This window comes from Athalia rosae, chromosome 7, assembly GCF_917208135.1.
Source record: "Athalia rosae chromosome 7, iyAthRosa1.1, whole genome shotgun sequence".
Taxonomy (NCBI): domain Eukaryota; kingdom Metazoa; phylum Arthropoda; class Insecta; order Hymenoptera; family Athaliidae; genus Athalia; species Athalia rosae.
In genome coordinates, this window is record NC_064032.1 from 5,667,247 (window position 1) to 5,693,549 (window position 26,303).

General features: G+C 36.8%; 8 protein-coding genes across 10 annotated transcripts; 5 read left to right on the plus strand and 3 right to left on the minus strand.

Moving 5' to 3' along the window:
* Window positions 1–1,008: 1,008 nt before the first annotated feature.
* Window positions 1,009–4,530, plus strand: LOC105687488 (transmembrane protein 53). 2 transcript variants are annotated; one of them, XM_012403292.4, is made up of 6 exons: window positions 1,009–1,586; window positions 1,649–1,927; window positions 2,411–2,618; window positions 2,674–2,826; window positions 2,938–3,063; window positions 3,139–4,530. In XM_012403292.4, the coding sequence occupies exons 2-6, from the start codon at window positions 1,701–1,703 to the stop codon at window positions 3,397–3,399; spliced, it is 975 nt and encodes a 324-aa protein (XP_012258715.2). In that variant the 5' UTR covers window positions 1,009–1,586; window positions 1,649–1,700; the 3' UTR covers window positions 3,400–4,530. The 2 variants fall into 2 exon arrangements, with proteins under 2 accessions (XP_012258715.2, XP_012258626.2); XM_012403203.4 differs by lacking the exon at window positions 1,009–1,586 and having other exon boundaries at window positions 1,601–1,927.
* A 90-nt stretch (window positions 4,531–4,620) lies between these two features.
* Window positions 4,621–7,818, plus strand: LOC105687059. Its single transcript, XM_012402445.4, has 6 exons — window positions 4,621–4,935; window positions 5,004–5,411; window positions 5,500–5,656; window positions 5,725–5,932; window positions 6,054–6,242; window positions 6,299–7,818. Exons 1-6 carry the CDS (start codon window positions 4,823–4,825, stop codon window positions 7,456–7,458), a joined length of 2,235 nt encoding a protein of 744 aa, XP_012257868.2. The 5' UTR covers window positions 4,621–4,822; the 3' UTR covers window positions 7,459–7,818.
* Window positions 7,819–7,828: 10 nt separating this feature from the next.
* Window positions 7,829–11,031, minus strand: LOC105693569 (sodium-dependent phosphate transport protein 1, chloroplastic-like). The gene is made up of 8 exons (XM_012413628.3): window positions 10,830–11,031; window positions 10,594–10,753; window positions 10,419–10,531; window positions 10,184–10,315; window positions 9,886–10,093; window positions 9,650–9,794; window positions 9,449–9,563; window positions 7,829–9,308 (listed from the first exon to the last, which is right to left on the minus strand). The coding sequence occupies exons 1-8, from the start codon at window positions 11,019–11,021 to the stop codon at window positions 9,153–9,155; spliced, it is 1,221 nt and encodes a 406-aa protein (XP_012269051.2). The 5' UTR covers window positions 11,022–11,031; the 3' UTR covers window positions 7,829–9,152.
* Window positions 11,032–11,215: 184 nt separating this feature from the next.
* Window positions 11,216–11,714, plus strand: LOC125501662. Its single transcript, XM_048657978.1, has 2 exons — window positions 11,216–11,373; window positions 11,463–11,714. The coding sequence occupies exons 1-2, from the start codon at window positions 11,216–11,218 to the stop codon at window positions 11,605–11,607; spliced, it is 303 nt and encodes a 100-aa protein (XP_048513935.1). The 3' UTR covers window positions 11,608–11,714.
* Window positions 11,536–12,974, plus strand: LOC105684216 (NFU1 iron-sulfur cluster scaffold homolog, mitochondrial-like). The gene is made up of 4 exons (XM_012397442.4): window positions 11,536–11,828; window positions 11,958–12,376; window positions 12,450–12,553; window positions 12,622–12,974. The coding sequence occupies exons 1-4, from the start codon at window positions 11,749–11,751 to the stop codon at window positions 12,844–12,846; spliced, it is 828 nt and encodes a 275-aa protein (XP_012252865.2). The 5' UTR covers window positions 11,536–11,748; the 3' UTR covers window positions 12,847–12,974.
* A 139-nt stretch (window positions 12,975–13,113) lies between these two features.
* LOC105693431 (guanine nucleotide-binding protein subunit beta-like protein) lies at window positions 13,114–15,435 on the minus strand. The gene is made up of 5 exons (XM_012413395.3): window positions 15,234–15,435; window positions 14,634–14,842; window positions 14,019–14,225; window positions 13,679–13,789; window positions 13,114–13,475 (listed from the first exon to the last, which is right to left on the minus strand). Exons 1-5 carry the CDS (start codon window positions 15,340–15,342, stop codon window positions 13,158–13,160), a joined length of 954 nt encoding a protein of 317 aa, XP_012268818.1. The 5' UTR covers window positions 15,343–15,435; the 3' UTR covers window positions 13,114–13,157.
* Window positions 15,436–16,391: 956 nt separating this feature from the next.
* Window positions 16,392–21,383, plus strand: LOC105692487 (serine/threonine-protein phosphatase 2A catalytic subunit beta isoform). The gene is made up of 6 exons (XM_012411756.3): window positions 16,392–16,683; window positions 18,081–18,290; window positions 18,648–18,911; window positions 19,003–19,175; window positions 19,266–19,373; window positions 19,479–21,383. Exons 1-6 carry the CDS (start codon window positions 16,582–16,584, stop codon window positions 19,549–19,551), a joined length of 930 nt encoding a protein of 309 aa, XP_012267179.1. The 5' UTR covers window positions 16,392–16,581; the 3' UTR covers window positions 19,552–21,383.
* Window positions 21,384–22,416: 1,033 nt separating this feature from the next.
* LOC105692409 (graves disease carrier protein-like) lies at window positions 22,417–26,054 on the minus strand. 2 transcript variants are annotated; one of them, XM_012411635.3, is made up of 7 exons: window positions 25,660–26,054; window positions 25,113–25,205; window positions 24,908–25,041; window positions 24,349–24,534; window positions 24,101–24,257; window positions 23,880–24,021; window positions 22,417–23,801 (listed from the first exon to the last, which is right to left on the minus strand). In XM_012411635.3, exons 1-7 carry the CDS (start codon window positions 25,721–25,723, stop codon window positions 23,627–23,629), a joined length of 951 nt encoding a protein of 316 aa, XP_012267058.1. In that variant the 5' UTR covers window positions 25,724–26,054; the 3' UTR covers window positions 22,417–23,626. The 2 variants fall into 2 exon arrangements, with proteins under 2 accessions (XP_012267058.1, XP_048513933.1); XM_048657976.1 differs by having other exon boundaries at window positions 25,995–26,013.
* Between the last annotated feature and the right edge of the window lie 249 nt (window positions 26,055–26,303).

Consider the following 26,303-nt stretch of genomic DNA (forward strand, 5'->3'; position numbering starts at 1 on the left):
AGATTTTTTCCTCTTAGCGCCTTCGTTTATTTTAATTACCTACGCTCTTTACTGCCAGGTTTTATTACTCTGTCGTTATCATGTAGCGAATACATATACATGTATACACGATATAGGTGTGCATTGCGATGTGTATCGAATGTGCTGTGTACGGAACGAGAGAGATTGTTCCGCAATTTTTAATGGTCACTTTGCGAACTGACTACGCCCACCGGCTAACTATATTAACTTCGATGAAATCATCGATTGAAAATATAACCTTATTCCACACATGATTCATGATCGCTTGTATCGAATGTACGAGGAAAAGGGCTGAACTCCAATGATCGACAAAATCATTCTTCTGCTTCAGCGGATTTGTACTTGGTTTTTAGTTTTTTTAGCTCTTTCAAATCGTGTAGACGCATCGGCCAAAGAAACGATTAAATTCTCTAGCGTTAATTGTCATTTTGTCGCAAATCATTGACGATGAGTACGCATTTATTCTTGGCGTGATGCACTGATGATGCAATGTTTGAAAAAAACGAGCGTTTTTGATTTCGCGAGATACGCGGCGCACGCGGCAGGGGGTTAAAATTGCGGACCTTGAAGACCACCCGCCTCCCCCAGCCGCGGCGCTGATGAAACGAAAAACTCTGAGAGGAACAAAGTTGAAATTACTCGTTTTTTAAACAATTGCCAACTAATATGGAAGCCATTTTTAAATGTCATTATTTCAAACGTCAAATTGTCAACATTGAAGAAGTTATAATTTCTCTACGTTACGTTGGGCCTTAAAACTACTTAAATATACTTTGATGTCCAGTATCCCCTCAAAAAATAAGATTGATGATATCCTATTCAAGCGCGGGATGTTAAATATTGATTTTGAAGGTAGAGCAAACAAACAAATCGCTGATGTAATATTGTCCCGTCTTGACTATTATACATTGTACATACGTACAGTAAATACTCAGATTTTGTATCTATGGTTTTAGTGTGAAATTATTATCGGGGCGTCGTTCACCGATCAAGGTCCTACAAGATAGGCTTTTGAATCTTACACTTTGCATTTTCCCTACTGCCATTTCCCGGAAACTACGAATTCTTTATCTGCATACGTATATTATTATTATTAATCGCATTCCGATTATTACCAACCGGATGGTCATCATATGAATGAATTTTCGTCATTCTATCCCCTTTATTATCCAATGTGAATCTCGGATACACGAATATTTGATCCGCTTTTCGCCTTGGAAACGTGCATAATAGCCAAGTTACCGATGTTTTAGTTATAGCGGAAGGTTTTATGGAGAAATCAAAAACGTGCACGCGGTATAGAGGAAATAGTTGGAGCAATGATTTAGGGAAAAATGGTTCATTTTTACGCCTGGTCTTGATGTTGGATCGAATTTGAATTATTTGAATGATAATTTGTAGCAAGATCGTGCCGCAGCCGGATTGGCGCCGATTAATTTTTTACCCCTTCGGCGATCTACGTATAGTCGGTATAGGGTAAACTTTGTTATATTGATTTGCCCGAGATCTGCCGAATACATACGCCTTCCTGGAACGACGCAAACTCGGGTTTTGCATAGATATAGGTATGCAATATGTATACCTGCAGGTATATACCACCTTGCTACATTCGCAACTTCCGTTTTAGAACCTGATTCCTGGTAATTTTGAGCTCTGCGGTCAGCGTTACTGCAGTAGCAATGTCAGAAGAGGATGACCTCGAGTATTACATTAAATTTCCAACGCCTTATCCACCGACCCCGAAGGACTCATCGTCCGGGAATTCCCCCGCTGCTGCCGTCGAACCCCATGAGGAATTTGTCTTCGTTTATGACGAAGATAAATTGCCGGTTGTCATACTGTTAGGGTGGGCCGGCTGCCAGGACAAATATCTTGCCAAATACAGCGCTATATACGAAGAAAAAAGGTATAACTATATCCTCGATTACTGAACAGGTTTATCGGTTAAATGTTGCATGTCATCCCATGTCCCAAACATGTCATAAAACAGGGAGAAGAATTATAAATCCAGGATGTTTCATTCATTAATTATTATCAGGCTCTAAGAAGTCATTCTCATCTTCCTTACTGTCAAAAGTTCATGGTTTTTTGCCTGTGTGACATTACAAACAAAGTACATTTCACGTTCCATGACCGGAATACTGGTATCGTCATAGATTTTACAGTTTCACTATTTTGCCTCTCAGCAATTACTAGTCAAGATTAGCTCTGCCAGAGATGCAAGTCGTAAGGGTAATGGTCATAACATGAGGAAACTATTTCATACAATTATGAATAGAAGAAACCTTTGCCATAGATCTTCACAATCGTACTCTCATATATCTATGCAACTACACATTGAGTAGAATTAAATTGAACGATGGAGAAAAAAAACCTTTGTTATTTTCAGCTGTATAACGCTCAGGTACACTGCCCCGGTAGAATGTTTGTTCTGGAAACGTCACAGGATGAGGGATATAGGAAGGAGACTTGTTCAAGTGGTCTATGATATGAATTTGAATGAACATCCGATATTTTTTCACGTCTTCAGCAATGGAGGAGCCTTTCTATATCAACATGTTAGTTTAGCTATGCAGCAGCTAGAAACGCAATTGAAGGTCAGTTGTGAACAATGATAACAAATATGGGGACTAATGTCCATTTTACCTATAGGTGAAAGGTGTAATATTCGACAGCGCACCGGGTGAACGAAGAATAACTTCCTTGTTTCGAGCCATTAGTGCGATCCTTGGTGGACATCCCATCACCAATGTACCGATGTCCTTCGCCATCACGCTCTTCCTTTCAATTCTGTGGCTTTATGAGGTATTTAGAATCTGAGTTTCAGACATTTTTAGGTTTAATCATCTATGGTATAATCATTCAGCTAATTAGGTTGCAACTTGAAATCCGAATTTCACTTTTCCAATCTTTTAGATTGTATCAAAATCCTGGAAGGACAGTTGTGCACTTCCGACAAACCCTATAGCACTTGCCGAAGAAATTCATTCATGGCCTCAACTATTTCTTTACTCCAACACCGATGATCTCATACCAGCCAAGGTGACCAATTATTACTTGATTATGTGACGACACAAGTTCATATCTTCTCATAAGCCATTGTCTTCTGGTTGATAGGATGTGGAAATATTCGCCAGCCGCCGAGCAGAGAGAGGAGTACGAGTACAAATGGTCAGATTTACAGACTCGCCTCATGTGAAACACTACGCCATGTATCGTGAGGTTTATGTAAATACGGTGTGCAGCTTTATTCACGACTGTTTGCTATCCGGTGATGAAGATATCAAGCCAGCTGACAATCATGGAGAGCCTTTCAAACGACCTGGACTAACAAAAAGAGTTGTCCTTCCAAGCGAGGCTTCTAAGCCGTTGATCTAAAGTAAAGTATAGCCAGACAAAAAAACGTCAGGCACAAAGTAGATCGAGAAGAAATTATTGATTGTATATTACCGATGTATAATCTTCATCAGAGAATGTATCTGATAAACTTGTGCACAACTTAAAACGCTTAGTTAGATGGTATCACAAAACCAGAAATAATCCTGTTTCGTGAATATTATAGCTCCGATCTCAAGACAGCTGTGTCTGCTTTATTTTGATTTGTGTGACAACTCTCATTTTTTCTGAAATTTTTATTTTTTAATCAGCTGCGTCTAATGAATGTAACTAAATCTGAAAATGATCAACTCGTAATGATGCTGCGGGACAGATCTGTAATTTCTAAACGTAATATGAATTGTTATCGAAGGACATATTTCTGAATGAACAGTTTTTAGAGCTGTCCAAATGAGACCGTTTCCCTCATGGTGAGGTGTATCGAAAATTATGTTAAAACTGTTCGATGCTAATAATGAAAAGACGAAAAAAAGGCTATGGAAAACTCACAAAGTTAGATAGCATGTAAGCGAAATATTACGTAAACACAATATTATAAACATTCTTCAGAAAAATATATGATTGTCTGCCACGCATGTCAGAATTCTCGATGCAAGTGGATGAAAACGTGACGCGCTCTGAATGAAAATAATGTGACAGAATTAGCAATTATTTTATTAATTGAGGTTGTAGGTAGCAAATTGTTCGGCTCTGTCAGTCCTGTGACCTCTGCTAAGCACAGCCACTGTGAATCTACTTCCGACAAATACTCTTAACGTATGCAATTTTAAGGATGTTCTGTGCTTTTGAAATTTGAAAAACTTGACTCGATAGAAATAAATTTGGAACTATAGGTGTAGCATGTGTTACTGTGTAAAGCGATGCTTTTACATCGAGGTCATCAGGCAAAGTAATGTAACTAAATTTACAAGAATATAATCAAGCGGGTCTTGATTTTCTTTGCCGTAGATAGTCAATCAACGTCCAAATTGTCGTATTTTTTTTTTTCGCTTCGATGATTCCATTTGTGAGAAGCCGAGGCCATGTATGAACGACTTTTTCTTTAATATTATAAATGGTCAAATGAGTTGTATTTATTTCTTCTTAAATAAATTGTTAACGACTGCATGAGTATATTTCAATCTGTTGTTTAGTTACAAATAAAGACTGAAAAATGCCCTTAGATTGGATTTTGTTTAATTCGTTTTATAGAGGAATTCGTCGCCCGTAATGATAATATGTCATAAGCCACATTGGGTGCTCCATCATCTTTTTTATCATATTGTTCATGTTAAAGAAGCTCGAGGAGTTTCAAAATTTTGGTTTCAAACAATTCCTTAGCTGATGATTGTGAAGATAGATGCAGATTTTACTGATGTAATATGAAAATCAATAAGCTAACTACTGATGATTGATTCGTAAGTTAATGGCCGATGACAGTTCCAAAATAGACGAAAATGTGGATGATTTTTCTCAATCGCAAGAGTCATACGCAGTAAGCAGCTTTGAAAGTATCCGTGACGCAAATCGACACTCCAGGTAATATCACATAGCAAGATTGCGATGATCTTGACGCTAATTTGTACATAATCATATTTGTTTGTTAGATTGCTGATAAAATGGTGTCGCAGTCACAAAGAGAATAGTCAAGCATCAATAGCTGCGTTTTCAAGTACTTGCTCGGACTTTGCTAATTGCGCAAGTATCAAAGCACATCAACGTCTGCCTGATTCTCGTCCAACGTCACACATAGGGAAAAAAAAGTTTGGCCCACCCCATTCTAGGACTAAAGAGTCGCTCGATGAACTGTCAATTTTCATCAGAGAGCCGGAGCATGTAAAGAAACACATCGAAGAATTATCAAAGGAAAAAAAACCAGCATCAGTTGCAGCCATTACCGTCAATAGTGGTAGATTAATGAAAAATAATGCAAGCCAGACCAGCTTTGATTTCAAGCACTTTAAGGACCCAGAAGATGTAGTAGCGGAGTACATAAACCTGCACATCTACAACAGGTGTTCATCGATATTCAAGTCAGCTACAAAAAATATTGAAATGGTTTTTAACAACCATACTGAATGAAGTAATCTTATTTACATCAAGGACACGACTAGAAAAAGTAGATGCAAAAAAGATATCAGCTTCGGTGATCGAATTACACAACGCCCGGAAACAAGGTTGTAAAGACTTGACAGTGGCCGAGTCAGAAAGATCGCTCAATAATACCCATACCGGGAAATGTTTTTTGCACAGCGATAAGGTATGGAAAAAAGTAGATGCCGTTGATTACATGTAGTACTGATAATGAATATTTGTGTTATACAACAGTTGAATACAAATCTTGCAAAATTAGAGAAATATTTACCATCATTGAAGTATACAAAAAGGCAAGTGGCCACAAACAATTTAATTTTTGATCCTGGACTTTTGGATGAATTGAGTGTTAAAAAGTCTGCCATATATCGAACTCCGACATTGGAAAACCGAAGGACCATGCAGACTACTCTCAACGTTGTGCCAGCTCTGACAAATACGCGTAAGTAAAACTATCGGGTCTTGAAGATGCAAATATACAATTATAATAAATCTAATGTCCACGAATTTGGAATGATTTGGTCCAAGCTCCACTTTCAATGTTGACATTTCCTATTTCATAGGTAATATCAAAACCAAACTAAAGCAGGCACCTCCACTTTTGCAAAATGTAAGTACAACTGAGCTGAAATTTATCATCCCACAGGACTCGGAGGCGCATAGTCATCTTGAAAAACATACCGTACTACCCAATATTTGTCAGGAGAAGAAAAAAAAAACGAAAAAGAAGCAATTGCAGCGGAGCACCGTTGGTATGAGAGAAATTACTCACAGCTCGTTTGATTTTGAATAATTTTATTACTTGCAGGTTTCTCTACCTTTGATAAGAACAAACGAGCCATGGAAGTTAAATCACATTGGCAACTCCTTAAACTAAAAACGAACTTGAAATTAGGAAAGGATTGCGAGAGCAGCCCACACACCCAAAGGTTGCACCATACCTCAGAAAAATTATCTGGAGTGATGGAAGATACGCAGAAAACATACCAACGCACAAATACTGCTAGGAAATTAAAAAAAACTGTTAATAAAAATCTCAGTAATAGAAATGGCATAGTACCAGACACATTATTTGCAAAACATTCATTCAAATTGGGAGATACAACTATGCGTTTCAAAATGGAGATGTTCAGACAAGAAGAAATGAAGAGCACAGATGTGAAAAATATGAAGTGGAACCTAAACCTCGATGAAATGGAAAGTTTGCACAAACCAGAGGTGATAGATAAATATGAAAAGCAGAAAAATAAAACTTTATCACTAGACCATACGCAACCAAATGTTAAACCACCGGAATTCGAAATTAAGAATTATTTAGATAAGTATTTGCTGAGGATGAATAAACCGTTGAGTGATAACGACGAGGAAACAACAACACCACATCTGAGTCCACCGATTGTAGCTAATATGTTAGAAAAACTAAATATCCATGACGTTGGATTTTACATAAATACAGAAAAACGAGAAGTAGCAAATGCAGAAGACTGCTCAGATTCCCATCGACTTCTGACACCTAGAAATACAAGATTATCCCGAACATGTGATGCAGCGATTGGAACACATACTGACAATCGGTCATCGGAAAAGATAATGCTTATGAAACGTAGTCAAAATACAATACACAACGAAAATTTTCATAGGAGTGGCATGCCGTCTGATAATACGAAACTACCGGGAAGTCGGTCACTGATTAGCGAAGAGTGTAACAAATTATCCTTGATTGAACAGAACAGTGGTGGGCATCAAATTGATGAAAAAGCGATTGGGAACGAGAATGCATTTTTGAAAATGGCATTAACTGGCCTGGAAAGCCGGTTACCGCAGCACTTGTGTACCCAAATATTGAAATCAGATTTTTTACGCGCAGAATTGTCCGCCAAACCTAGAAATGATTATCATAGTTCGTTAAATTTTAATACTAATTTAAATTCTGGTGGCAAATTGATACCTCATCTCAAGAACTTTTGACCTAATTCATGCGATAATATGCTGCAGAAAAAAGTTATATACGTAATTGAAGCTGCGCTTGTTGGCAATACGAAAAGTGTCGATAAATTTTCAGCAACTGTTAAAGAATTGGAATAGATACGAAACTGGACCAAATAATCTATGAAAAGTGGGCCAAAAAGAAGGGGAAAAGAAATAATTATGCTTGAAGAACAAATCGTTTGTACAAAAGTTTTTAGAAGTGTAGAATGAATAAACTGCAATTACTACTTCTTGGTTTAGTCGATCGAATACCGAGTTTTTGGACTCAGTCAACTTGTCTAATAAAAAATAAGGTTGATATCGACAAAGACAATTCAAAATAAATTTATGAAAAAATGATTCGAATAGATTTTTCATTTTTACTGAATAAGTTCAGTCATATATTTTTCTCAACACAGCCAAGGACCCACAGTTGACAATATTAGTCAATATATTGGAAAAAAAAGGAGGTTATTCACATTTGGAATGACAATAACTTTTAACAGTCCGTCGTTTGTTCGGGAAGTTGAAACGACTCACTATAACTGAACGTTTTTCAGTCAATGCATATGCTCGTTGTGAAAGATGCTTTGTTGTATGAATTACAAAAATATTGACTGGCATATATCATCATTATTATTATTTTTTCTTCTCTAGACTGCACTGTTCACAAAGGTAATTCATGAAATGTGTTCAGTGATGTCAGATGGCTGAAATTTCAAGTGCTTTTTGTATAAATATAATTTGATAAGTTTCTTCAAAATATTGTTGATAAAATCGCACGTGGATGCTTCGTGTAAAATTAATAATAAAGATACATACATATGTACACTGTCATCAATACACAGCGGGATGGCTTTATGTGTATTTTTTCAATATTTCATAACAGAGAACTATTACTTAAAATCTATGATAATTAAATAAACAATTTGCTCAGTCAAATTCATCAAATACTGGCTTCTGTGTCCTTATATTATTTATTCTAACTATCGTCAAGTAAGTCTAATTTTACCTTTTAAACTTCATCAATGCAATCAATAGGCTTGAGTTCACGCTCACAACATAGAAATGCTGAAGTGAACTTGAGCTCACCACAGAAATGTTTCAATTTATTCAAATGAATCCTTGATACCGCAGTATATGGGATTTTACTGATTTACAACAGAACAGAGAAAAGGGACGGAATCAGGTCGAGATACGAGCAAAGAGGAGAGAAAATTTAGTGAAAGATCCAGAAGTATAATAATTCCTCATCACAACCACTCCATAACTTCAATGCGATCCTCGTAGATAAAAATATTGATGTGTATGTTTATGCACTTATGAAGTAGTTTATTCAAAGTCATAAATATTTTGTGTACGCACGAAAATAATTTTCGATACATATGTACGAGCTCTGATTTTTTTTGTTTTCTTTTGGATATTTCCATAACAATCTCACGGCGACACAGTTCGTTTCGATTATCTCACCTTTACTATTATACGATCAAATTAACTTTACGTTCAATATTTTACGCTTGAACAATAAAGCTATACATACCTCGATCCGCGTGACGACAAAAGATCTTAAATTCAATACGATCCTTCGACCTTTCGACATCCTTGGTTTACATGATTTGAATAGTTCACTTTCTTTGTAGTTATATCGGCACTTTTTTTTGTTTAGTAGTTTTGTTTTTCATAGAAATCGATTATTATAACACTTGCAATGCCGAACTGTGTGTTTGATAAATTATGGCACCTGTAAAATTCACTGCAGCTGCCAAAACGAAGACTGGCATCCATCGGCCCTGGGACGTTGTCACTAACTCCGCTGTCAAAGGACCACAGAGAATACCAGGTATGGTAGCCTGAAAATTATAAATATGTCTTTTTTAAGATCTTCCAACAACCATAGACACATCTGAAAAACAACTGAAACCTTTTTAAATTCCTCAAATTATGTAACACAAATTAATAATGCTATAAAACTAGTTCTCTGTCTACTCACTATGGTATTGGATATGGCAAAAGTAATGCCTGCGTGATTAGGTGCTACATCGGCATGGTTGCTCAGATGCCCTGCCGAATTGCAAGCACAGAGTCCCATTGAAATCGACACAAATCTGAAATAGGCCAGCAATCACAGAACATCGAATTTTTCCAATGAAGAATTTCCTGTCAATATCATTCCAGATTAACCATTACTTACATCACAGCTGCGAGCAAATTGTCGACGGCGCAGAAGGCTAGCAAGAATGCTCCAGGTCCAATAAGACCAACATTTGTCATCAGTCGTCTTACTGACAACACCGACCACCTTTTTTGTATCAAATTATCTGCACTATGCCCAGCGGCTGTGGAAGTATAAGGTGGTTGTTGTTCAGACGGTTGATGAATCCTCAATATCGCCACTTATTTGGGTCAAAAAAGAAGAAAATTACTTACCTATTCCAACAAGTGAGTTCACTATGTATGGTAAGGCCGTTAAACTGATGCTTTCTTTGTTGGCAGATAAATTTCTCGATAAATAGGTCGGTAGCCATTGCATAATGATATAGTTACTCCAATTCATTGCAAAGTGAGCTATGTACAGCGACCAGAGTGGCCAATGTGTGATCAACTCTGACCAGTGCATGCTTCGATTCTGTACCACCTAAGAAAAAAAAACAGAAATATAGGTAATTAGACCATTGAAAAATATAACTTTTTCCAGCCAAAAAGTTTGCGTAAAATACCTATGTACCTTTGGTAGGAACAATGGAATTTCATCTTGCGTATTTGACTCCCTATAAAGCATCATCCACAACATTGTCCACGCAATTCCTAAACTTCCGAAAAGATAAAAACCACTTTGCCAAGCCATGTGTGGGCATAGCTGTAAAATTTATGCTCAATATTAATCTCTAAAACGATCAAGGAATGCTACCGCTATTTTATGGAAATATCTGAACACATGTAGATATAACTAACAAACTTACAACGGAAGCAACAACTTGGCCAACCGATCCTGCGGCTACCAGGTAACCAAATGCACGGGATCGTTCTTCAACAGGTACATTGTGGGCAAAGAGGTGAAAAATGACTGGAAGACCTATAAATGGAAAAAAAACCAATAACCCGTAACTAAGTGGTTAGCTGCTGTCAATGACATACCTAAACCTTCTCCGAGTCCAAGGATCACTCGACATATTACAAGCATTGGAACTGAATGAGCTAAAAGTGGTGTGACAACGGTACTAATTGACCATAATAAAACTGCAGACATTAAGACTGTCTTGCAACCGAATCGGTTTGCTGTACTTGCTCCAATAATCTGGAAAGATATTACATATGATAACAGTTGTTTTTTCACATGTTTGGGAAGCTTTTTTAAAGAAGCAATATTTTACTTGACTAGTGAAATATCCAAATGCAAAAGCTGACAATATCCAGCCCTGCCAGTGCAAATTCCACTTGTATTGATCTGTCATCGGAACAATAGCAATAGGCATGATGACCCTGTCTGCTGCATTGATAAAATTTGCTGCTGAACATAGTGCTACAATCCTAGAAGTCCTGGGTAGCATCGTTAGCCGAGGCATGGTGTCTTTTATTGTTTATATCGTAGGTTGTGTCCCTCTGAGAATCACATGGTTTTTCTTTGCTGAATATCACTACACCTTGGGGTGTCGCGTTAGAATAACAACGTTATTGAATCACAGTAATAGAAAAAACCATTGTCCGCTGAATCCGGTTGCATACGTGTAACAAAAATTCTTAATTAATAGAACGGCGAATGAAAAGCGACCGAAATCAAGAGGGAAATTATGCACAGAAAAAAATCAACGATCCAGTCGTGGAATATCTAAAAAAGCTTTGTTCAAAATCTAGTTTAAAAAGCAATCAAAGCATGTTGACACGTTACTTTAGATATGAAGCATTAAAGTACGTCTGGTTAGTCATCGACGTGTCAATTAGATTTTTGAAGTACGTACATACATACATACGTATGTATGTACGTACGTACATTTCAACATTTTCAGCAAAGAAAAGCTGTGGCCACTAGGTGGAGTTTGCTGGCAGTTTGCCGCCTGGCTAGCCAAAGAACATCAACAACATCAAACGATTGGAAACGTAGGGACGAGAGTACGTGGAGACGATTCGCCTTTAATACATTTGAATTATTAAATAAGATTAAACTTCATCAAGTAATCACGACAAACATCATCCACAAAGCTTCTTCGTTAACGGTATTGAGGTAGGATAGGACATGAGTTTGACAGCTGATGATTTTTAAAATACGATACGCAGAAGTTGAAAATTTGCCAAATGTATAAAATGTTGGCAAAAACTATACTCACTAGTCGTTCCCTGGGATATGGCTCAATTTTCGTTCGCCAGAGCTTAAGGTGAATAATTTCAAAATAAGATAGATCAATCCTAAGGTCCAACCCAACGAAATTTCGATTTATTCTTGTACTTGTGCATCTGCTTCAATTTGATTTATTTTTTATATGGTTATAATTTTCATACTACAGAGCGGTGAAAAATGCCAAATGTCTTCACAACTGCAATCAATCTCTCGTACCAAAGGTGTTGCTTTCTTATCCAACGATGCGATTCGACGATTTACAAAAGCGTAACATGTTCATCCAAACTCAAGATACACCGAACCCAAATAGCCTGAAATTTATACCCGGTGTCCCTGTGTTGGAGCCAGGGCAGACCCTTGATTTCCCAACAGGAACTGACGCGTATTGTTCACCACTGGCTAAAATGCTCTTTAGGATCGAAGGTGTCAAGTCTATATTCTTTGGTTCTGATTTTATCACCGTGACTAAACTAGACGACGAAGTCGATTGGAAGATCCTAAAGCCGGAAGTCTTTGCTACGATAATGGATTTCTTTGCTAGCGGACTCCCAATTCTCACTGAAGCACAGCCATCTTCAGATACAAGTAAATTGAGCAAACAATTGTGCCTCAATATGAAAATAGTATTATATTATATTGTGTGAATTTCTATGTTTAGAGATTAACGAAGATGATGATGAAACTGTTCAGATGATAAAAGAACTGCTTGATACAAAGATTCGGCCTACGGTGCAGGAGGATGGCGGAGACATCGTATACATGGTGAATAATCTGGATTAATTTTGCATCCCAATTTTTACATGCTGCTGTATTCCTCTTGACTTTTTCAGGGTTTTGTTAACGGTATAGTAAAATTAAAGATGCAGGGTTCCTGCTCGAGTTGTCCCAGCTCCGTGGTAACGCTCAAAAATGGAGTGCAAAATATGATGCAGTTTTACATCCCCGAAGTTCTAGGTGTCGAACAAATTGAAGATGATACGGACCGCGTAGCGAAGCAAGAATTTGAGAAACTTGAGTCCAAAATTAAAACAAACACAACCAACAGCGAGCAGTGAACTCATAGTTCTTTGAACGAGATCTATCAATTTTTAGAATAAATGTAATATATTGCTGAAATATTTATACCTTGTGTAACACTACAGGTATTTGTAAATAGAACTTTCATTTGTTGTATAGGTAAAAAGTTGTCCACCAATACCGCGTCTGACTGCATCTAGTTATTTTTCAGCTGAAGCTTTCTAGTAACTACATAGAATTGAGAATTGCTTCTCGACTAAAGAACAAAATAAGGATTTCTGGGTTGAAAATGACCAAACAAGATCTTGGATTCGTTCCTCTTTATTCAGTATATTACATTGGAACTTCTCTATCTACTAGAAACAGATACCTGCCAAACACGAATGATGTTGTCGGAGTATCCAGCGAACAAAGTTTGTCCATCGGTAGACCAGGCTAGAGAAAGGCACTGAGCAGGCTCGGCCTTGCTAGTGGCAGATACAACTTCTGGCTTGAGTTCTTCAACCATTTCTTTGCTTTCAAGATCCCAGATCTTAATAGAAGGTCCGAATGCAGCACAAAGCCAGTAGCGGTTAGGGCTGAAGCACAATGCAGTGATGATGTCGTTGTGGTCGAGGGTGTGTAAATGTTTTCCATCATTCAAATCCCACAACATGGCCTTGCAGTCCTGCGAACAATGAATGAAAGAATTGCTCAGTTAGTATTGGTTCGCAAACGAAGTGGCTCAGTAAATTTTCAGGCTATCGTCAGACCCATATCCGTACTACCACTCACAGCTGTCATGAAGTAGTTCGATGTTTTAATCATTTTCTAATTAAATCGTTCGATTTGAGGTAGATTCTTGTTATGAAATATCAAAGTAATATTTACCTTGCCGCCAGATGCGCAGAGAGAACCATCCGGAGAAACGGTGACTGTGTTGAGGTATCCGGTGTGACCATTGTGGTTAATCTTCAGACGACAGTTTGTCAAGTTCCATACCTGAGGGAAAACAGAAGCAAAGAACCAAATGGGCTCTGTGAAAACTGTGCGATTATGAAAACATATTTGATTATTAAGACATTGATTGTCAGTCCCATATCCGTAAACATTCATAGAAATCATGTTTAAAAAAGTTATGCATCATTTGGATTACGAATAATTATTTTCGGTGGAAAGAATATTTGACAAAAATGAAGAGCATAATTGAAATCAGTTGTGGCAAATTTACCTTGACAACACGGTCCCACCCAGCAGAAACGATGATGGGATTAGAGTGGTTAGGTGAAAATCTCACGCAGCTAACCCAATCATCGTGGTCATCGTCCTGAATGGTATACTTGCATTCAGCCAGAGTGTTCCAGAGCTTGATTGTTTTGTCCCGCGATCCGGAAACGATCTGGCGATTGTCTACAGAGAATGCGACGCTCAGAACATCCTGTTTATAAAAGATACGAGTTAATATTCGCACACAGAGAATCTGAACTAGCAGCAGCAATGAATACGCAAGGTTCTTGGGATTTATTTGTTGCTGAACTAATTTCGAAAAAAAAATTCTGAAATTCAAATTGGTGGTTTTACCAAGCTGCATCAGTCGAGACAATATCAAAATTAAAACTAGTACTTACTTCCCGAGTAGATATCTAGATCCCACCTCTTCTAAATACCAAAGATAAAAAAAAATATCAACAAAAAAGCTTCAGTATGTTCCTGTATCTCGGAGATTCTTCTACCGTAGTAATAGTTATAAAAAAAAATATCAACAAAAAAGCTTCAGTTTTGTATAACTTTTGTTTCAACTTTAATATCAGTGCCCATGATGAGATGGATTCGGAGTTAGTCACACCTTGGTATGATGTTCAAACCTCCTTGTTGTGCGACCGGCAGCCAAATCCCAAAGACGCAAAGTTTTGTCCCAAGATCCAGACAGGGCGTAGTTTCCATCGGAAGAAAGGACTACATCGCTGATAAAATGCGAGTGACCATAGAGACGCTTTTGGGGAATACCATAATTGGAATCATCACGAGTCAACTTCCATACGATCAATGTCTTGTCTGTAACAGAACCGCAACACATGCATGTTACAGCAGGGGTACTGAATCGGCGGATTGATTCTTAAGCACTGGCGCAATTCTATTAAGCAATATTTCTCTAATCTGAAAAAGTTGAAATTTGCTCGGCAGTACATCACTACCACTCATCCAGTGTTTGTCGACTGTAATTTACTCATAAGTCATGATCACGTAGGACTTGCACAATGGTTAGAAGTCACATACTCAATTGTAAGTTCTGTGAAAATTACGATGCACGTTCGTCAGATTGGTGTTCGAAAACTAGAAATGCTACGAGCACGCAGAAAACTGAGATCGGTATAGCGCAATTGAATATAATGTTTCGAAGTCGCAGCGTACCGCAGATTGATGCAGCATGGAAAATTCAACTCACCGCGTGAAGATGACAAAATCATATCGGGATATTTTGGATTGGTAGCAATTTGGGTAACCCATCCATTATGCCCTTGGAGGGTCCCTCTGAGCTGCAGACTTTCAGACATTTTCCTACACTTCGAACTTTCTTCAATGGTAGGATCAATTGGATTCGATCCTGCTGACCGTACTCGACGCGGAGTTGAACAGAAAAGGCAAACAGGAAATTCGGTCGGCGAAGCCACGCGACAAGGGAACCGAAACGGGGAGGCGACAATCGTGGTAGGGGAACGAAAAACCGGCTAGTTCTCAACCAAGATTTCCGGTTCTTAGCGGATATCAATATCTACCTAAAATTTATTCAAACAAACGCGCATTTTTGCCAGTCAACGATATTTTTCAACGTTGTGTTACGATGTTGGGATGATCGTAGTGCTCCAGGTTGAAATTAAATCTCGTATTAATTCACTTAAAGATTCAGATATTGATGGCGGAAGTCAGAATATTTGCGAAAAGCGAAAATCAAAGTGAGGGACTGAAAACTCATTCAACGGATGGAGTTTCGCAAACGATGCAGCTGGTAAGCTGATAAAAATCATAAGATTTTGGATCGTTTTTCAACGTAAAAATTAGTACGATTTTGATAAGATTTGTTCATGTTCCCTGGAATATCTTGCTAATCTAGGTTTGAAGTTTGTGTAGAATTTGTAAAACCGCATCTCTCTCTTGTATTCTTTAACCTAATTTCATCGACGAATGTCCGTCCGACTTACAAGACGAAACAAAAACCGTTGACAAAAATTGTCGAAATCTTATTCTCAAAAAGCCCTCGATTGTTACTTTGAAAACTACGCGGGTAACGGAGTCATGATAGCGGCTGAAACGACACACCCTATGTTCGAAGTAAAATACAAAATTGAAATCATCTCCATACGACCAACCTATCTAAATGGTAATTCGCGCAAATTTGTAATGGCTCAGGTGCTTAGATTATTAGGAACTAATCAATTTCTGGTATAGTTATGAAAAATAATATGATTTTCAGTTTCTATTGCATAGAGAAAAAATTCCATTGGTTTGTTATTTAATTGAAATAAATTTCTATTGGTAGTTGGTATTTTGGTATCTGGGTAAACCGAAGATGGTCGGAATTGTACGAGTTTAATAAAAATTTAAACGTGACGTCACACCGAGAGTGGCACTAGTCTTCGGCCATTTTGTGAGTGTGTGCTTGGTTGAGGTATTTGTGTTACAAATAATACCGGAGCTGCGAAATCGAATGATTTAGTTTATTGATAGGGTAGTTTCTAGTTGAATTACATGTGCTAAGTGTAAATCGGGTATTGAACGTTGCCTAGATCCGCACGATGGAGGAGAAGGCGTCTCTCAAGGAGCTTGACCATTGGATTGAACAGTTGAACGAGTGCAAACAACTGACAGAAAGCCAAGTTAAAACACTATGCGATATGGTGAGAGAAGAAGAACAAGAATGAAAACCGCTAGAAGACTTTGGCGGCTGTCTTTGATATATTTAGTCCCGGTTTCCATCCAACTTTATTCACGCACTTTTCACCACCTTTTCCTATTTTCTCCGAAAATCATGAGCAACCCGGAACCCGACTTTTTCCAACATTTGACTCGCTTTACGTAGTTTTCACAACGTAGTTTAGTCCGCCGATAACATTATTAATTCGTTATCACGATTATCTCCAGACTTGCTTTAAGAACAATAAAAATTCTAGGACCGGCTGATATGTCATTGAAAATTGATAGTCACTCACCTTGAATTCTACCAAACAATCACCGCGGCCTATGACCGTCCCAAATACGCCGTAGACAAATTATTTAATAATTATTAACCACGTCTGTTTTCTCACCTTTACCTAGAATTGACTGAAACGTCTTCGGCAGCTCTGAGTCACCGATCACGTTTTCCAATAATCATATTGGCACCTTTTAACAATTTACACTTCGATACATTTAATTTCGGACATTTAATTATTCAAGTCCTGATAAATGAAACAAATTCGTCAGTTGGCATGAAAATCAAAAAACTTTGGTTGCTGGTTCAACGTGTGAAACTTTTGTGGACAGGTGTTCTCGAGATCACTGCACCTTAGTGATTACTGCACCTTAAAGACCAAGGCATTCTAGCCGGGTAGTTTTAACACACTTTTCTCTTGTTGTCAAGCTACATATTAATACTTCGATAATCATTTCAGTCCTAACTAACGCTACACAGCATACAACACGGAGTTACATCTCACTATAAGTAGAAACCGAGTAGAGTAAATTTTTATATATTTCATATTCATATTATTTATATATTTCATCGAAATTTCAAAGTTCTCACATTAAAATGCTTTGAGCTTGCACTTTATATTGTGCCACATAGTGCTATAAGAAAAAAAAGATTCGCATTTGCCATTGAAAACAACAAGGATTAGTTGAACGGAGCTCGCAGTGCCAGAAGATTCCAAAATTTTAAATTTGGAAAATTAACGTCAGTGTGTGTCTGATGTTTGTTTTTCAAACAGCACGTGTCCCATTTTGATTTCTGGGAAAAAATTGATCTTTTATTTAATATCGATGTTTGGTGACTGAAAATCACTTAGCATTTCAGAGTATACTGGAAATCCACCACAAGACACTTTTAAAGTGCTTTAACCTTTTCTATCACTTCTCAATTATATATTCTCATGTTCTGGAAACTGATATATTCTCTACAAACTTCAACTCATCAAGTGCTTTTAGATCCATTCAACATATAGAGATTAATCAGAAAAACATTTTAGTAAATTTCAGAATACTTTGTTTTTTTACACAAAAATGTACAAATAATCCGAATTTCATCACTAATTTCCAGGCAAAGGAAATCTTGGCCAAGGAGTCAAACGTCCAAGAAGTCAAATGTCCTGTAACAGTCTGCGGAGATGTTCACGGACAGTTCCACGACCTAATGGAACTGTTCCGAATAGGTGGCAAATCACCTGATACAAATTACCTATTTATGGGTGATTACGTCGACCGTGGCTACTATTCAGTTGAAACCGTTACTCTCCTTGTTGCGCTCAAGGTTCGTACCACATCATACTAATTGTATTGATTTTAAAAATAGTAGAAATGACAAATTCTTGGCACCGAAAATTTAAACAGTTTTAGTTAAACAAGCTTTAGCAACAGTTACAATGTGATGGATTGTTATCTTTTTTCATTCGGTCAGACGTAGCAATCCACTTATTTGAATATCTTGGAGATTGGATCAGAAATATTTCGATTACAAATTTGCATTGTTCGTTGTAGCGTTATTGTGAGCCATAAATTACCACGGTCACGACAGAACATCATATTTAGGAATCTTGAATAACGAAATTTAAAAATATAAAAATTTTTATTACAAAACCTTGCATAATAATTTCTGCAAAATCCGTAGGTGAGGTATCGTGAGAGAATAACAATTCTCCGTGGTAATCACGAGTCGAGACAGATCACCCAGGTTTATGGATTTTATGACGAGTGTCTGCGCAAGTATGGTAACGCTAATGTATGGAAATTCTTTACCGATTTATTCGACTATTTGCCTCTGACTGCACTAGTCGACGGTCAGATTTTCTGTCTCCACGGAGGTCTGTCGCCCTCTATCGATACTCTGGATCACATCCGCGCCCTGGATCGTCTTCAAGAGGTTCCGCACGAGGTATTCCTAGATTAACAAAAATATAATCAAGTCACATATCTGTATATCGAGTTCTACAGATCTTCACGCTTTAAGCTTTTCCAATTTCCAGGGCCCTATGTGCGATCTTCTATGGTCAGATCCTGACGACAGAGGAGGATGGGGTATTTCTCCCCGTGGAGCAGGTTATACCTTCGGCCAAGATATTTCAGAGACGTTCAATCACTCTAACGGTCTAACCCTTGTTTCGCGAGCTCATCAGTTGGTTATGGAAGGTTATAATTGGTGAGTTCTTTTCCGCAGTATTGAAACAATGAGACACGAATCGAGTTCAATCATTGAGCTTGCGCAATATCTATTTTGTTCGAATTCCAGGTGTCATGATCGTAACGTTGTGACTATATTTTCGGCGCCCAATTATTGTTATCGTTGTGGCAACCAAGCGGCAATTATGGAACTGGACGATGCATTGAAATATTCATTGTAAGTATAAGAAAATGCAGAAGAGTAAAAACCTCCACGTTGAAATATAAGCCAACGGGAAGCTCGAATGTCATATTCTCAAACGACTCTTTTCGTCCATTTCAGCCTTCAGTTCGATCCTGCACCAAGGCGCGGCGAGCCGCATGTAACCAGGCGGACGCCAGATTACTTCCTCTAAAGATTCTAGCAAAAAAGAAAATAATAACAAAACACAAACAAATAAAAACTGGATGTAGTTATTAAGGTAGGAGGAAGACATGGAACTGGCTTTATAAAGATGCCAAGAATATAACTTTACAATAGAAGATCGGTGTGTGTGTAGAGCTTTGAAAACGAAAAAAAAAACTCTACACGCCATATTATAGTGTCGCGTATTATAATTATGGCCTCCTTATTTCAGCATCCCACACGTAATCATTTAAACGCGAACAAGAAATAATGTTCACATCCTAATTAAATCAACCTTTAAAACGTTCAGTTTTTACAAGTTCAATCCATTGCTTGTATTTTTACGTTTAAAACAACAAAAATCCAACAAATGATAGCGAGAAACAAAAAAAATAAATAAATAAATAAAATAAAAATGAAAAAATAATAATTAAATCATCATGGACAAAAGTAACAAACGTCAAATAATTACCACGTAACGTGGATAATTTTTATTGTAAAGCAATTCGTAGCCAGTTTTTGATGAATCGTTGGTACACACTCAATTATACTGGACATGATGTATTGTAATAATAGGAAGAAAAAAAAAAGTCAACGAAATAAAAAATACATCATCGGAGTATAAACTATACATTCGAAACTGGCCACCATTTACGCTAAATAATAATTATAGTTTGTATTCAGTGACGAGCAATTAAAGTCACTACCGGTTTGTAACAAGTATATAGGAAGCACATTGGGTTACAAGTGGGAAACGTGTATGGTACGTAAACACACTTGTGGCGATTCTTGTTATAATCAATGAAAAGGAACGAGCAAAAATCAGAACTTCGATGTTCGAGATGATGCTGACATTTTTACTAATAAATCAAATAAATGATGCTTATGGATATCCGATTAAAAATAAATATCTATCGTGTTAAACAGTTGACGACGACGCGTTACGAACAGCCAGAATTATTTGACAAACTGCTTATCCAGTTTGAGGGTGGGTTGTTGGTCGATTGCAGAACTGGGTAACAAATAAAAAGAAAAAAAAAACATAAATAAATAAACAATAACAATAAAAACACGTGCAGATGTATTCGTAGGCGTAAGCGTGCAAATTGCAAGTATACATAATGTCATAATTAATTATTAAAGTAGTGCTCCTAGAGTGGTGGCTTTCATATTATAATTATTATACAAACGAGGAGGTAAACGTAAAAAATCTATAGGTGCACTTTTTAGCCATTTGTCTAAACAGCGTTTGAATACCCAATCAGATTTGAGAAAGCGAGGGACGTAGCACGCTAATCTCACGCCCTGTTTAAACTCCAAAATTGAACATCAATCGCTCCGGGAAGGAATCATTATTTCTGTGCGCTACAGAATCGAGCATTTCTCTCATTTTATATGCAAAAACAAATTAAGAAGAAATCACATTAAATAAATGGTAATTATGGAAAAAAAAAACAGTGAATTTGAATTTACAGATATAGCTAATAGATTGTAATACGAACAAATGAAATCACTTTCAATGACATACCTATCTACACGTCCACAACACAACCCCACTTTCGTACACACAACTCACAAAACAATGTAGAAATCTAAAAACTGTATTCTTCGTTTTTTTAATTGTAGCATTAATTCTTGTATAAATACTATTCAAACCTATTAACTAGTACGGACAAAACATAGAACAACAAATTATCGCGCCGAATATACTACTGAAAAATTAATTCTGTTTTTGCACCGAAACAAAAAAAAAAAAACAAAAAAAATTAAAATAAATAAACAAACAAACATGCTGCTCGTCATTTCTCTGACATTTACAGACGAAGAAAATTCTAATGAAAACGTTGAAAAACAAAAATTTTACATTTTATTCCTTTGTAAGTGTCCCAAGTTTTACACCAAAATTAATTGCAGACATTATTAAAATGACAACGGTTCATGCAACTATGTTTAATCATTTGTTCTGTAATTGATCATTTGGCGAGAAGTGTGAAAACTTGCAATAATTCAAATTGACCATCATCAGATAAGACGTGCTTAACTGCCACTACTGATTGACAAAGGAGATATCTGAGTAGGGTCAGTTAACCATATCCTTGTTTTTTTGAATATATTTTATCATGATCAGAGTAATACCCTGCCTTCCCTCTGCCCCTCCATCAACGTTGATAAGTACGTAACTGATGATCGGACTAAATTGAGCAAAAAAAAAAAACAAAAAATCTCAGTCGTAATTTTCTTTGGATACTAAAATGCCATTTACTTATAGTTATATTCTAATATACTTGTCTCTCCTATTTCTATTGATGCAAATACAATGAATATTTGAAACTTGTATTATGACAGAAAGTTAGCGATATCCTTCACATTTTTACTTTTCATTTTTCATCGATCCTTGCATGTTTTATTTTTTTAGAAGAATGAATAAAAGAAAAACGTAAAATTCATCTTTCAAATTCATCTTTTTTAAGTTCCTTCACAGATATCGATTAGTCATTGCTAATTTATCATTCTTATTCCTCCAACTCCTCTCTTCGATACTTGATAATATTAGAATGAATATTATTCTACCGAACGGTTGGACATCGCTCTCTTTTTTGATTATTCGATTCTATGAATCGAATCTCAATAATCAAAAAAAGCATTCTAATTTTGCTGGAACTGAGCAGGCGAGCGTAAAATTGAGTTCGACAATAATGGTCGCTCCAAACAGTTTTCTTGGAATATTTTCACATCGTTTATAAGCTATGGATTATCAGAAAGTTATTGTTGGACAGCAGCGAGAACTAGAAGGGAACAACAAAAATGGTGACTTTTAACAAACAACTTTAAAGCGGATGAAGCGTATGAAAAATAAATTGACGTCACAACGTAATTTAATACAAATTCATATGTTTATTAACAAATTTTCTTGCTATGATCTACATACAGTTGACAAATTATTTATTTATATTTTTTTTCCTCCATTACTCTTCAACACCTGTATTTTATTGAACGAGAAGTCAAATAAATATACAATTCTTGTCTATCCTGACCTGCCTAGCGCCTACAATAATTCACCGATATACTGGACTGCTGGAGTAGTTTTGTTTGTTTAACAAATACAGTGAAATCGTTCTTTTGAACTTTCTTTCTACTGTTTTGACCACATTCAAAAGTTCAGAACTTTTACCAAGAATAAATAAAATCGTTGTTGCTGCCTATAAATACTGAGAATATTCTAAAATTGCAATGTTGACGAGAAATTCTTTCTCATTATTATTTTTGTTGGTATAAAATGTAGACATTGACTATTTCTTCTGCCATTGTTGAAGAAATTAACTATTTTATGCTGGTCTTAGACGGAATGATAAATATACATAAAAAATACAGTCTATGAGAGTTAGAAGTCTTAGAATGTTGTTTCGGACTGCATTTTTGTGGAAATATTTAGAAGAACAATGACACATCGGGTTCCCACAGAACCTCGAGTCAAATTTTCTCACTACAAACTAGGGCGTATGGATTTACAAGCGTAAAATTCATAGCCTCGTCCAATCAACTAGTCGATCTGTCTTATTACTTTTATCAGATAATTTAACTAGATAGAAAATTATAAACTAATAGCTTATGATGAGAACGAGTCTCTAACTACAACCTGTAAATGTAACGAACTTTACATTTGGGCTTTGACATTTGTCAACAAGATCTGTCACAATCATCCGTTAACTCTGTGCCAAATTAATTATGCAATTCTCTTCAAAAAATGAAGCTCAAATGGTCCGGTTTGACAATGCGTAACGTCCGTACATAAGAATAGAGTTTGTAGATTCTGTTCGGGCATTTTTATGCCAAAGTAAAAAGAACAAAAACGAACAAACGTCTGACCATGTGACGCGCGTACTGCACATTTGTCACTACAATTACCATTTCCTTACTCATTTAAACATATGATAGACCATGTTTCGTGACCCCAAAATAGTATTACAGGAATAAATGTCGTTTTATTATTGACCTTGTCGCTGTCACGGTATGCAACATCTTTCTTTACTTTTTTTTTACCTATTCATTTATTCTAGATTACTTCCCTTGACCAATCTCTCCGATCATAGTTTCATACCGGTGTCGAGGTCAAACATTTGTTTCATCAACTCGTACGTTGAAAAACTTACAGCGACCATAGGGATAGCCCGGAGGTAATTTATGCTCATTCCACGGTAAAGACCTTTGACAATTCCGTTTTCCAGGTAGATCAGTTTCATCGTCGCAACCATTCCGGAGCTGGAAAAATGCATGATTGGATATCGTAATCTAGTTAATTATGGCATATTGATACTTCATTTGGAAACAAATGTTCACCCAAATTTATGAGTGTCCGTATTCATCATAGCCAACTGCATCCGTCTCCTCGTAACATCTAAAGGATAAGATATGCTCTGAGCTACTGCCCCGGCAAACCCACCGCAAAGTAGTTTTGCAGGTAATGTGAGAACGAGTCCGCCTTGGAAAAGTGTAAAGTTGACTGTGTTTAGTACTTGCAGGAATATACTTTCGTTTCTTCGAAATTGGAGAAAATTTACCAGTATTTCTATTACACTTGTTGCACAAGTAATTTGGGGCATACGTCATACAAAGAAACTTTAGCTTTGCAAATGAGTAAAAAGATAAGCCAGCATATGGAATCATCCCACATATTGTCGGTATGAATCCTCGATACAACGCTCTTAGTCCTCCTTCCTAAAATACAAAATTATACTCGGTCGGATTGAGGTAAATTGCTAAAAAGATTTCATAATATCCAAGTGAAGATTCTGAAATCAAACGTTACCTCTTTGAAAATACTAGCACCCGTGTGAAAGATGCCGGTGTAGACGTGCTCTCCTCTTACTTGAAAAGCTAAACGGGCTCTGATCGTGTCAAGTGGATATGTTAACATTACCGCGGTAACTCCCGCCCCTGAACCAGCCAGAAATTTATCTATTTGGGTTCGATTACCCAGCAATGTTCCTAAATACTGTCCAAAGTCATTATTTCTCGTGCATTACGCTAGTCTTTTGTAATATTATTTTGCTTGGTCTTAAGATTTCCATCCAAAAATTAAGTGTTTTATTAGAGCGTAAAAGAATGTCATGAGTTCTTCCGATACACAGAAATGTACTTTTTCTTTCAATACACAAAAGATGAGCACCAAATCATGTGTGCTAGAAGTCGTCACAGTTACATTTGTTCCATCGAGAATGAACTAAGAACCATCCAATTAATTCGATTAATATTATTTTCATGCTGTTTTCATCAAGTTTTAATAATTGTCAGAAACAGAATAATAACTATCTTTCACAAGGTAATCGAGCAAGTTCAAGAAGATCAAGTTGTTTCCTAAAACGTACCTTCCTATATATTTCAAACGTAGTAAACTGTGTAGCTGCATATGGAAAAATTCTGACCATCTGAGCACCGTTTCCTTTCCACAAGGCAAAGAAAGTCTCACGTTGCACTATCTCATTGAGCCCAGCAAATACACCTGGATAACATATAAAATTATGAATCTTTAATATCGTCAACAAAGACTTGATCTTTGCCAAAATATCTCACCCAAATGTTTATAGTGTTTACTGTGCGCCTGCAACAGTATTTTTATTCTATCCAGTGGTGCAACCGTGGTCTTTGAGCACATCCCAGCTACGCCTTTGAGACAATTAGTTATATATTGATAAATTATAATCTTAATTCATAAATTTAACGTTAAATTATTATTTTCTTGAGTCTTGTAAAAATAGGTTTCTCAAATGTTGGATATCAAATGGAGTTATTTATTAGGGCTTTCTACTATGAGGTATTACAGTTTCACATGTAATTTGCAGTTCCGACGACAAATATGCTAATGTTGAATCTAAATTTTGTTATATGGAAGCCAAAACTGATCGGTGATGCTGCACTGAGAAGCTTTCTCCTATACACTTGGTAATAAAAAATTTTTTTAAATTATTGCATTGGTTTTAGCCAATAGCTAATGTTTTGTCGTCTGTCATAATAAATTTCGACAGTAGTTGATCTCTATTTCGTTGCCCCAATAAAAAATATGTTCGGTATTGAAGTCCAACAATCGTTGATAGTGTATTGTTTGAATATAGTGACTTACCACCGGAAAATAAACTTTTCAAAACGAATTCAAGACTCTTTTCACCTTCGGTATTAAGTGACATGGTCGTTTGGTTTTTCTAACAGGCGATTCTTCACAATATTGAATGAACGTTATAGTGACTAGAGGAATTTGTAGCTAAGGAATGTTTAGAAAGCGAATAGCGATGCTCGTCTAGTTAACCGGCTAGGGAAAGAATGAAGAGAAATGCCAAACATAGACACGCGAGTTTTCTCTTCAAGGCTCGCGGGAGGTGGGTAAAAACAGTTTGAGACAGTGTGAACATCGATGACCTTGGCTTACGTTCTATCCGTACGATATTCACATCCACTCACGTCATAGAAGACTTGTTCTAACATAACCGCAGCGAACGGTTTAAATGTGGGTTACGTTGCCCCTCCGGGTTTTGTATATGTATAGATAGGAAGTGATTGGCCGCTGGAACAACCTTGCGTCCATGGGAACAACGACCCCATTTCCCACCATTTCATTCATATTTTAGCCCATAAATTGCGATAAATTGTAGATCAGAAACGCAAATTGAATATTGAAGCAAAATTTTCTTCAATTGTTCGGCGTATTCATCGTTCACGTTCACAGATGGCCTCAGCAGGCTTCTGGGATGGAAATTTGGCATAAAAAAC

What these genes read in the sequence shown, in the direction of transcription:
- LOC105693569 (XM_012413628.3), bottom strand. Translation starts at nt 11,021, where the DNA reads ATGCCTCGGCTAACGATGCTACCCAGGACTTCTAGGATTGTAGCACTA. An exon ending in AATTTGCTCGCAGCTGTGAT is followed by an intron (nt 9,564 to 9,649) that starts GTAAGTAATGGT and finishes GGCCTATTTCAG; the next exon opens with ATTTGTGTCGATTTCAATGG. An exon ending in TTGCCATATCCAATACCATA is followed by an intron (nt 9,309 to 9,448) that starts GTGAGTAGACAG and finishes TATAATTTTCAG; the next exon opens with GCTACCATACCTGGTATTCT.
- LOC105692487 (XM_012411756.3), top strand. Translation starts at nt 16,582, where the DNA reads ATGGAGGAGAAGGCGTCTCTCAAGGAGCTTGACCATTGGATTGAACAG. An exon ending in CTCTCCTTGTTGCGCTCAAG is followed by an intron (nt 18,291 to 18,647) that starts GTTCGTACCACA and finishes CAAAATCCGTAG; the next exon opens with GTGAGGTATCGTGAGAGAAT. An exon ending in GATGCATTGAAATATTCATT is followed by an intron (nt 19,374 to 19,478) that starts GTAAGTATAAGA and finishes CGTCCATTTCAG; the next exon opens with CCTTCAGTTCGATCCTGCAC.
- LOC105693431 (XM_012413395.3), bottom strand. Translation starts at nt 15,342, where the DNA reads ATGTCTGAAAGTCTGCAGCTCAGAGGGACCCTCCAAGGGCATAATGGA. An exon ending in GGTGGGACCGTGTTGTCAAG is followed by an intron (nt 13,790 to 14,018) that starts GTAAATTTGCCA and finishes GTTTTCCCTCAG; the next exon opens with GTATGGAACTTGACAAACTG. An exon ending in TCTGCGCATCTGGCGGCAAG is followed by an intron (nt 13,476 to 13,678) that starts GTAAATATTACT and finishes CATTGTTCGCAG; the next exon opens with GACTGCAAGGCCATGTTGTG.
- LOC105687488 (XM_012403292.4), top strand. Translation starts at nt 1,701, where the DNA reads ATGTCAGAAGAGGATGACCTCGAGTATTACATTAAATTTCCAACGCCT. An exon ending in AGCTAGAAACGCAATTGAAG is followed by an intron (nt 2,619 to 2,673) that starts GTCAGTTGTGAA and finishes TTTTACCTATAG; the next exon opens with GTGAAAGGTGTAATATTCGA. An exon ending in ATGATCTCATACCAGCCAAG is followed by an intron (nt 3,064 to 3,138) that starts GTGACCAATTAT and finishes TCTGGTTGATAG; the next exon opens with GATGTGGAAATATTCGCCAG.
- LOC105687059 (XM_012402445.4), top strand. Translation starts at nt 4,823, where the DNA reads ATGGCCGATGACAGTTCCAAAATAGACGAAAATGTGGATGATTTTTCT. An exon ending in GACGCAAATCGACACTCCAG is followed by an intron (nt 4,936 to 5,003) that starts GTAATATCACAT and finishes TTTGTTTGTTAG; the next exon opens with ATTGCTGATAAAATGGTGTC. An exon ending in GTTTTTTGCACAGCGATAAG is followed by an intron (nt 5,657 to 5,724) that starts GTATGGAAAAAA and finishes GTTATACAACAG; the next exon opens with TTGAATACAAATCTTGCAAA.
- LOC125501662 (XM_048657978.1), top strand. Translation starts at nt 11,216, where the DNA reads ATGAAAAGCGACCGAAATCAAGAGGGAAATTATGCACAGAAAAAAATC. An exon ending in GAAGCATTAAAGTACGTCTG is followed by an intron (nt 11,374 to 11,462) that starts GTTAGTCATCGA and finishes CAACATTTTCAG; the next exon opens with CAAAGAAAAGCTGTGGCCAC.
- LOC105692409 (XM_012411635.3), bottom strand. Translation starts at nt 25,723, where the DNA reads ATGTCACTTAATACCGAAGGTGAAAAGAGTCTTGAATTCGTTTTGAAA. An exon ending in CGTTTGAAATATATAGGAAG is followed by an intron (nt 24,535 to 24,907) that starts GTACGTTTTAGG and finishes GACTTTGGACAG; the next exon opens with TATTTAGGAACATTGCTGGG. An exon ending in GTGCTAGTATTTTCAAAGAG is followed by an intron (nt 24,258 to 24,348) that starts GTAACGTTTGAT and finishes TTTGTATTTTAG; the next exon opens with GAAGGAGGACTAAGAGCGTT.
- LOC105684216 (XM_012397442.4), top strand. Translation starts at nt 11,749, where the DNA reads ATGTATAAAATGTTGGCAAAAACTATACTCACTAGTCGTTCCCTGGGA. An exon ending in ACAGCCATCTTCAGATACAA is followed by an intron (nt 12,377 to 12,449) that starts GTAAATTGAGCA and finishes TTCTATGTTTAG; the next exon opens with AGATTAACGAAGATGATGAT. An exon ending in GCGGAGACATCGTATACATG is followed by an intron (nt 12,554 to 12,621) that starts GTGAATAATCTG and finishes TGACTTTTTCAG; the next exon opens with GGTTTTGTTAACGGTATAGT.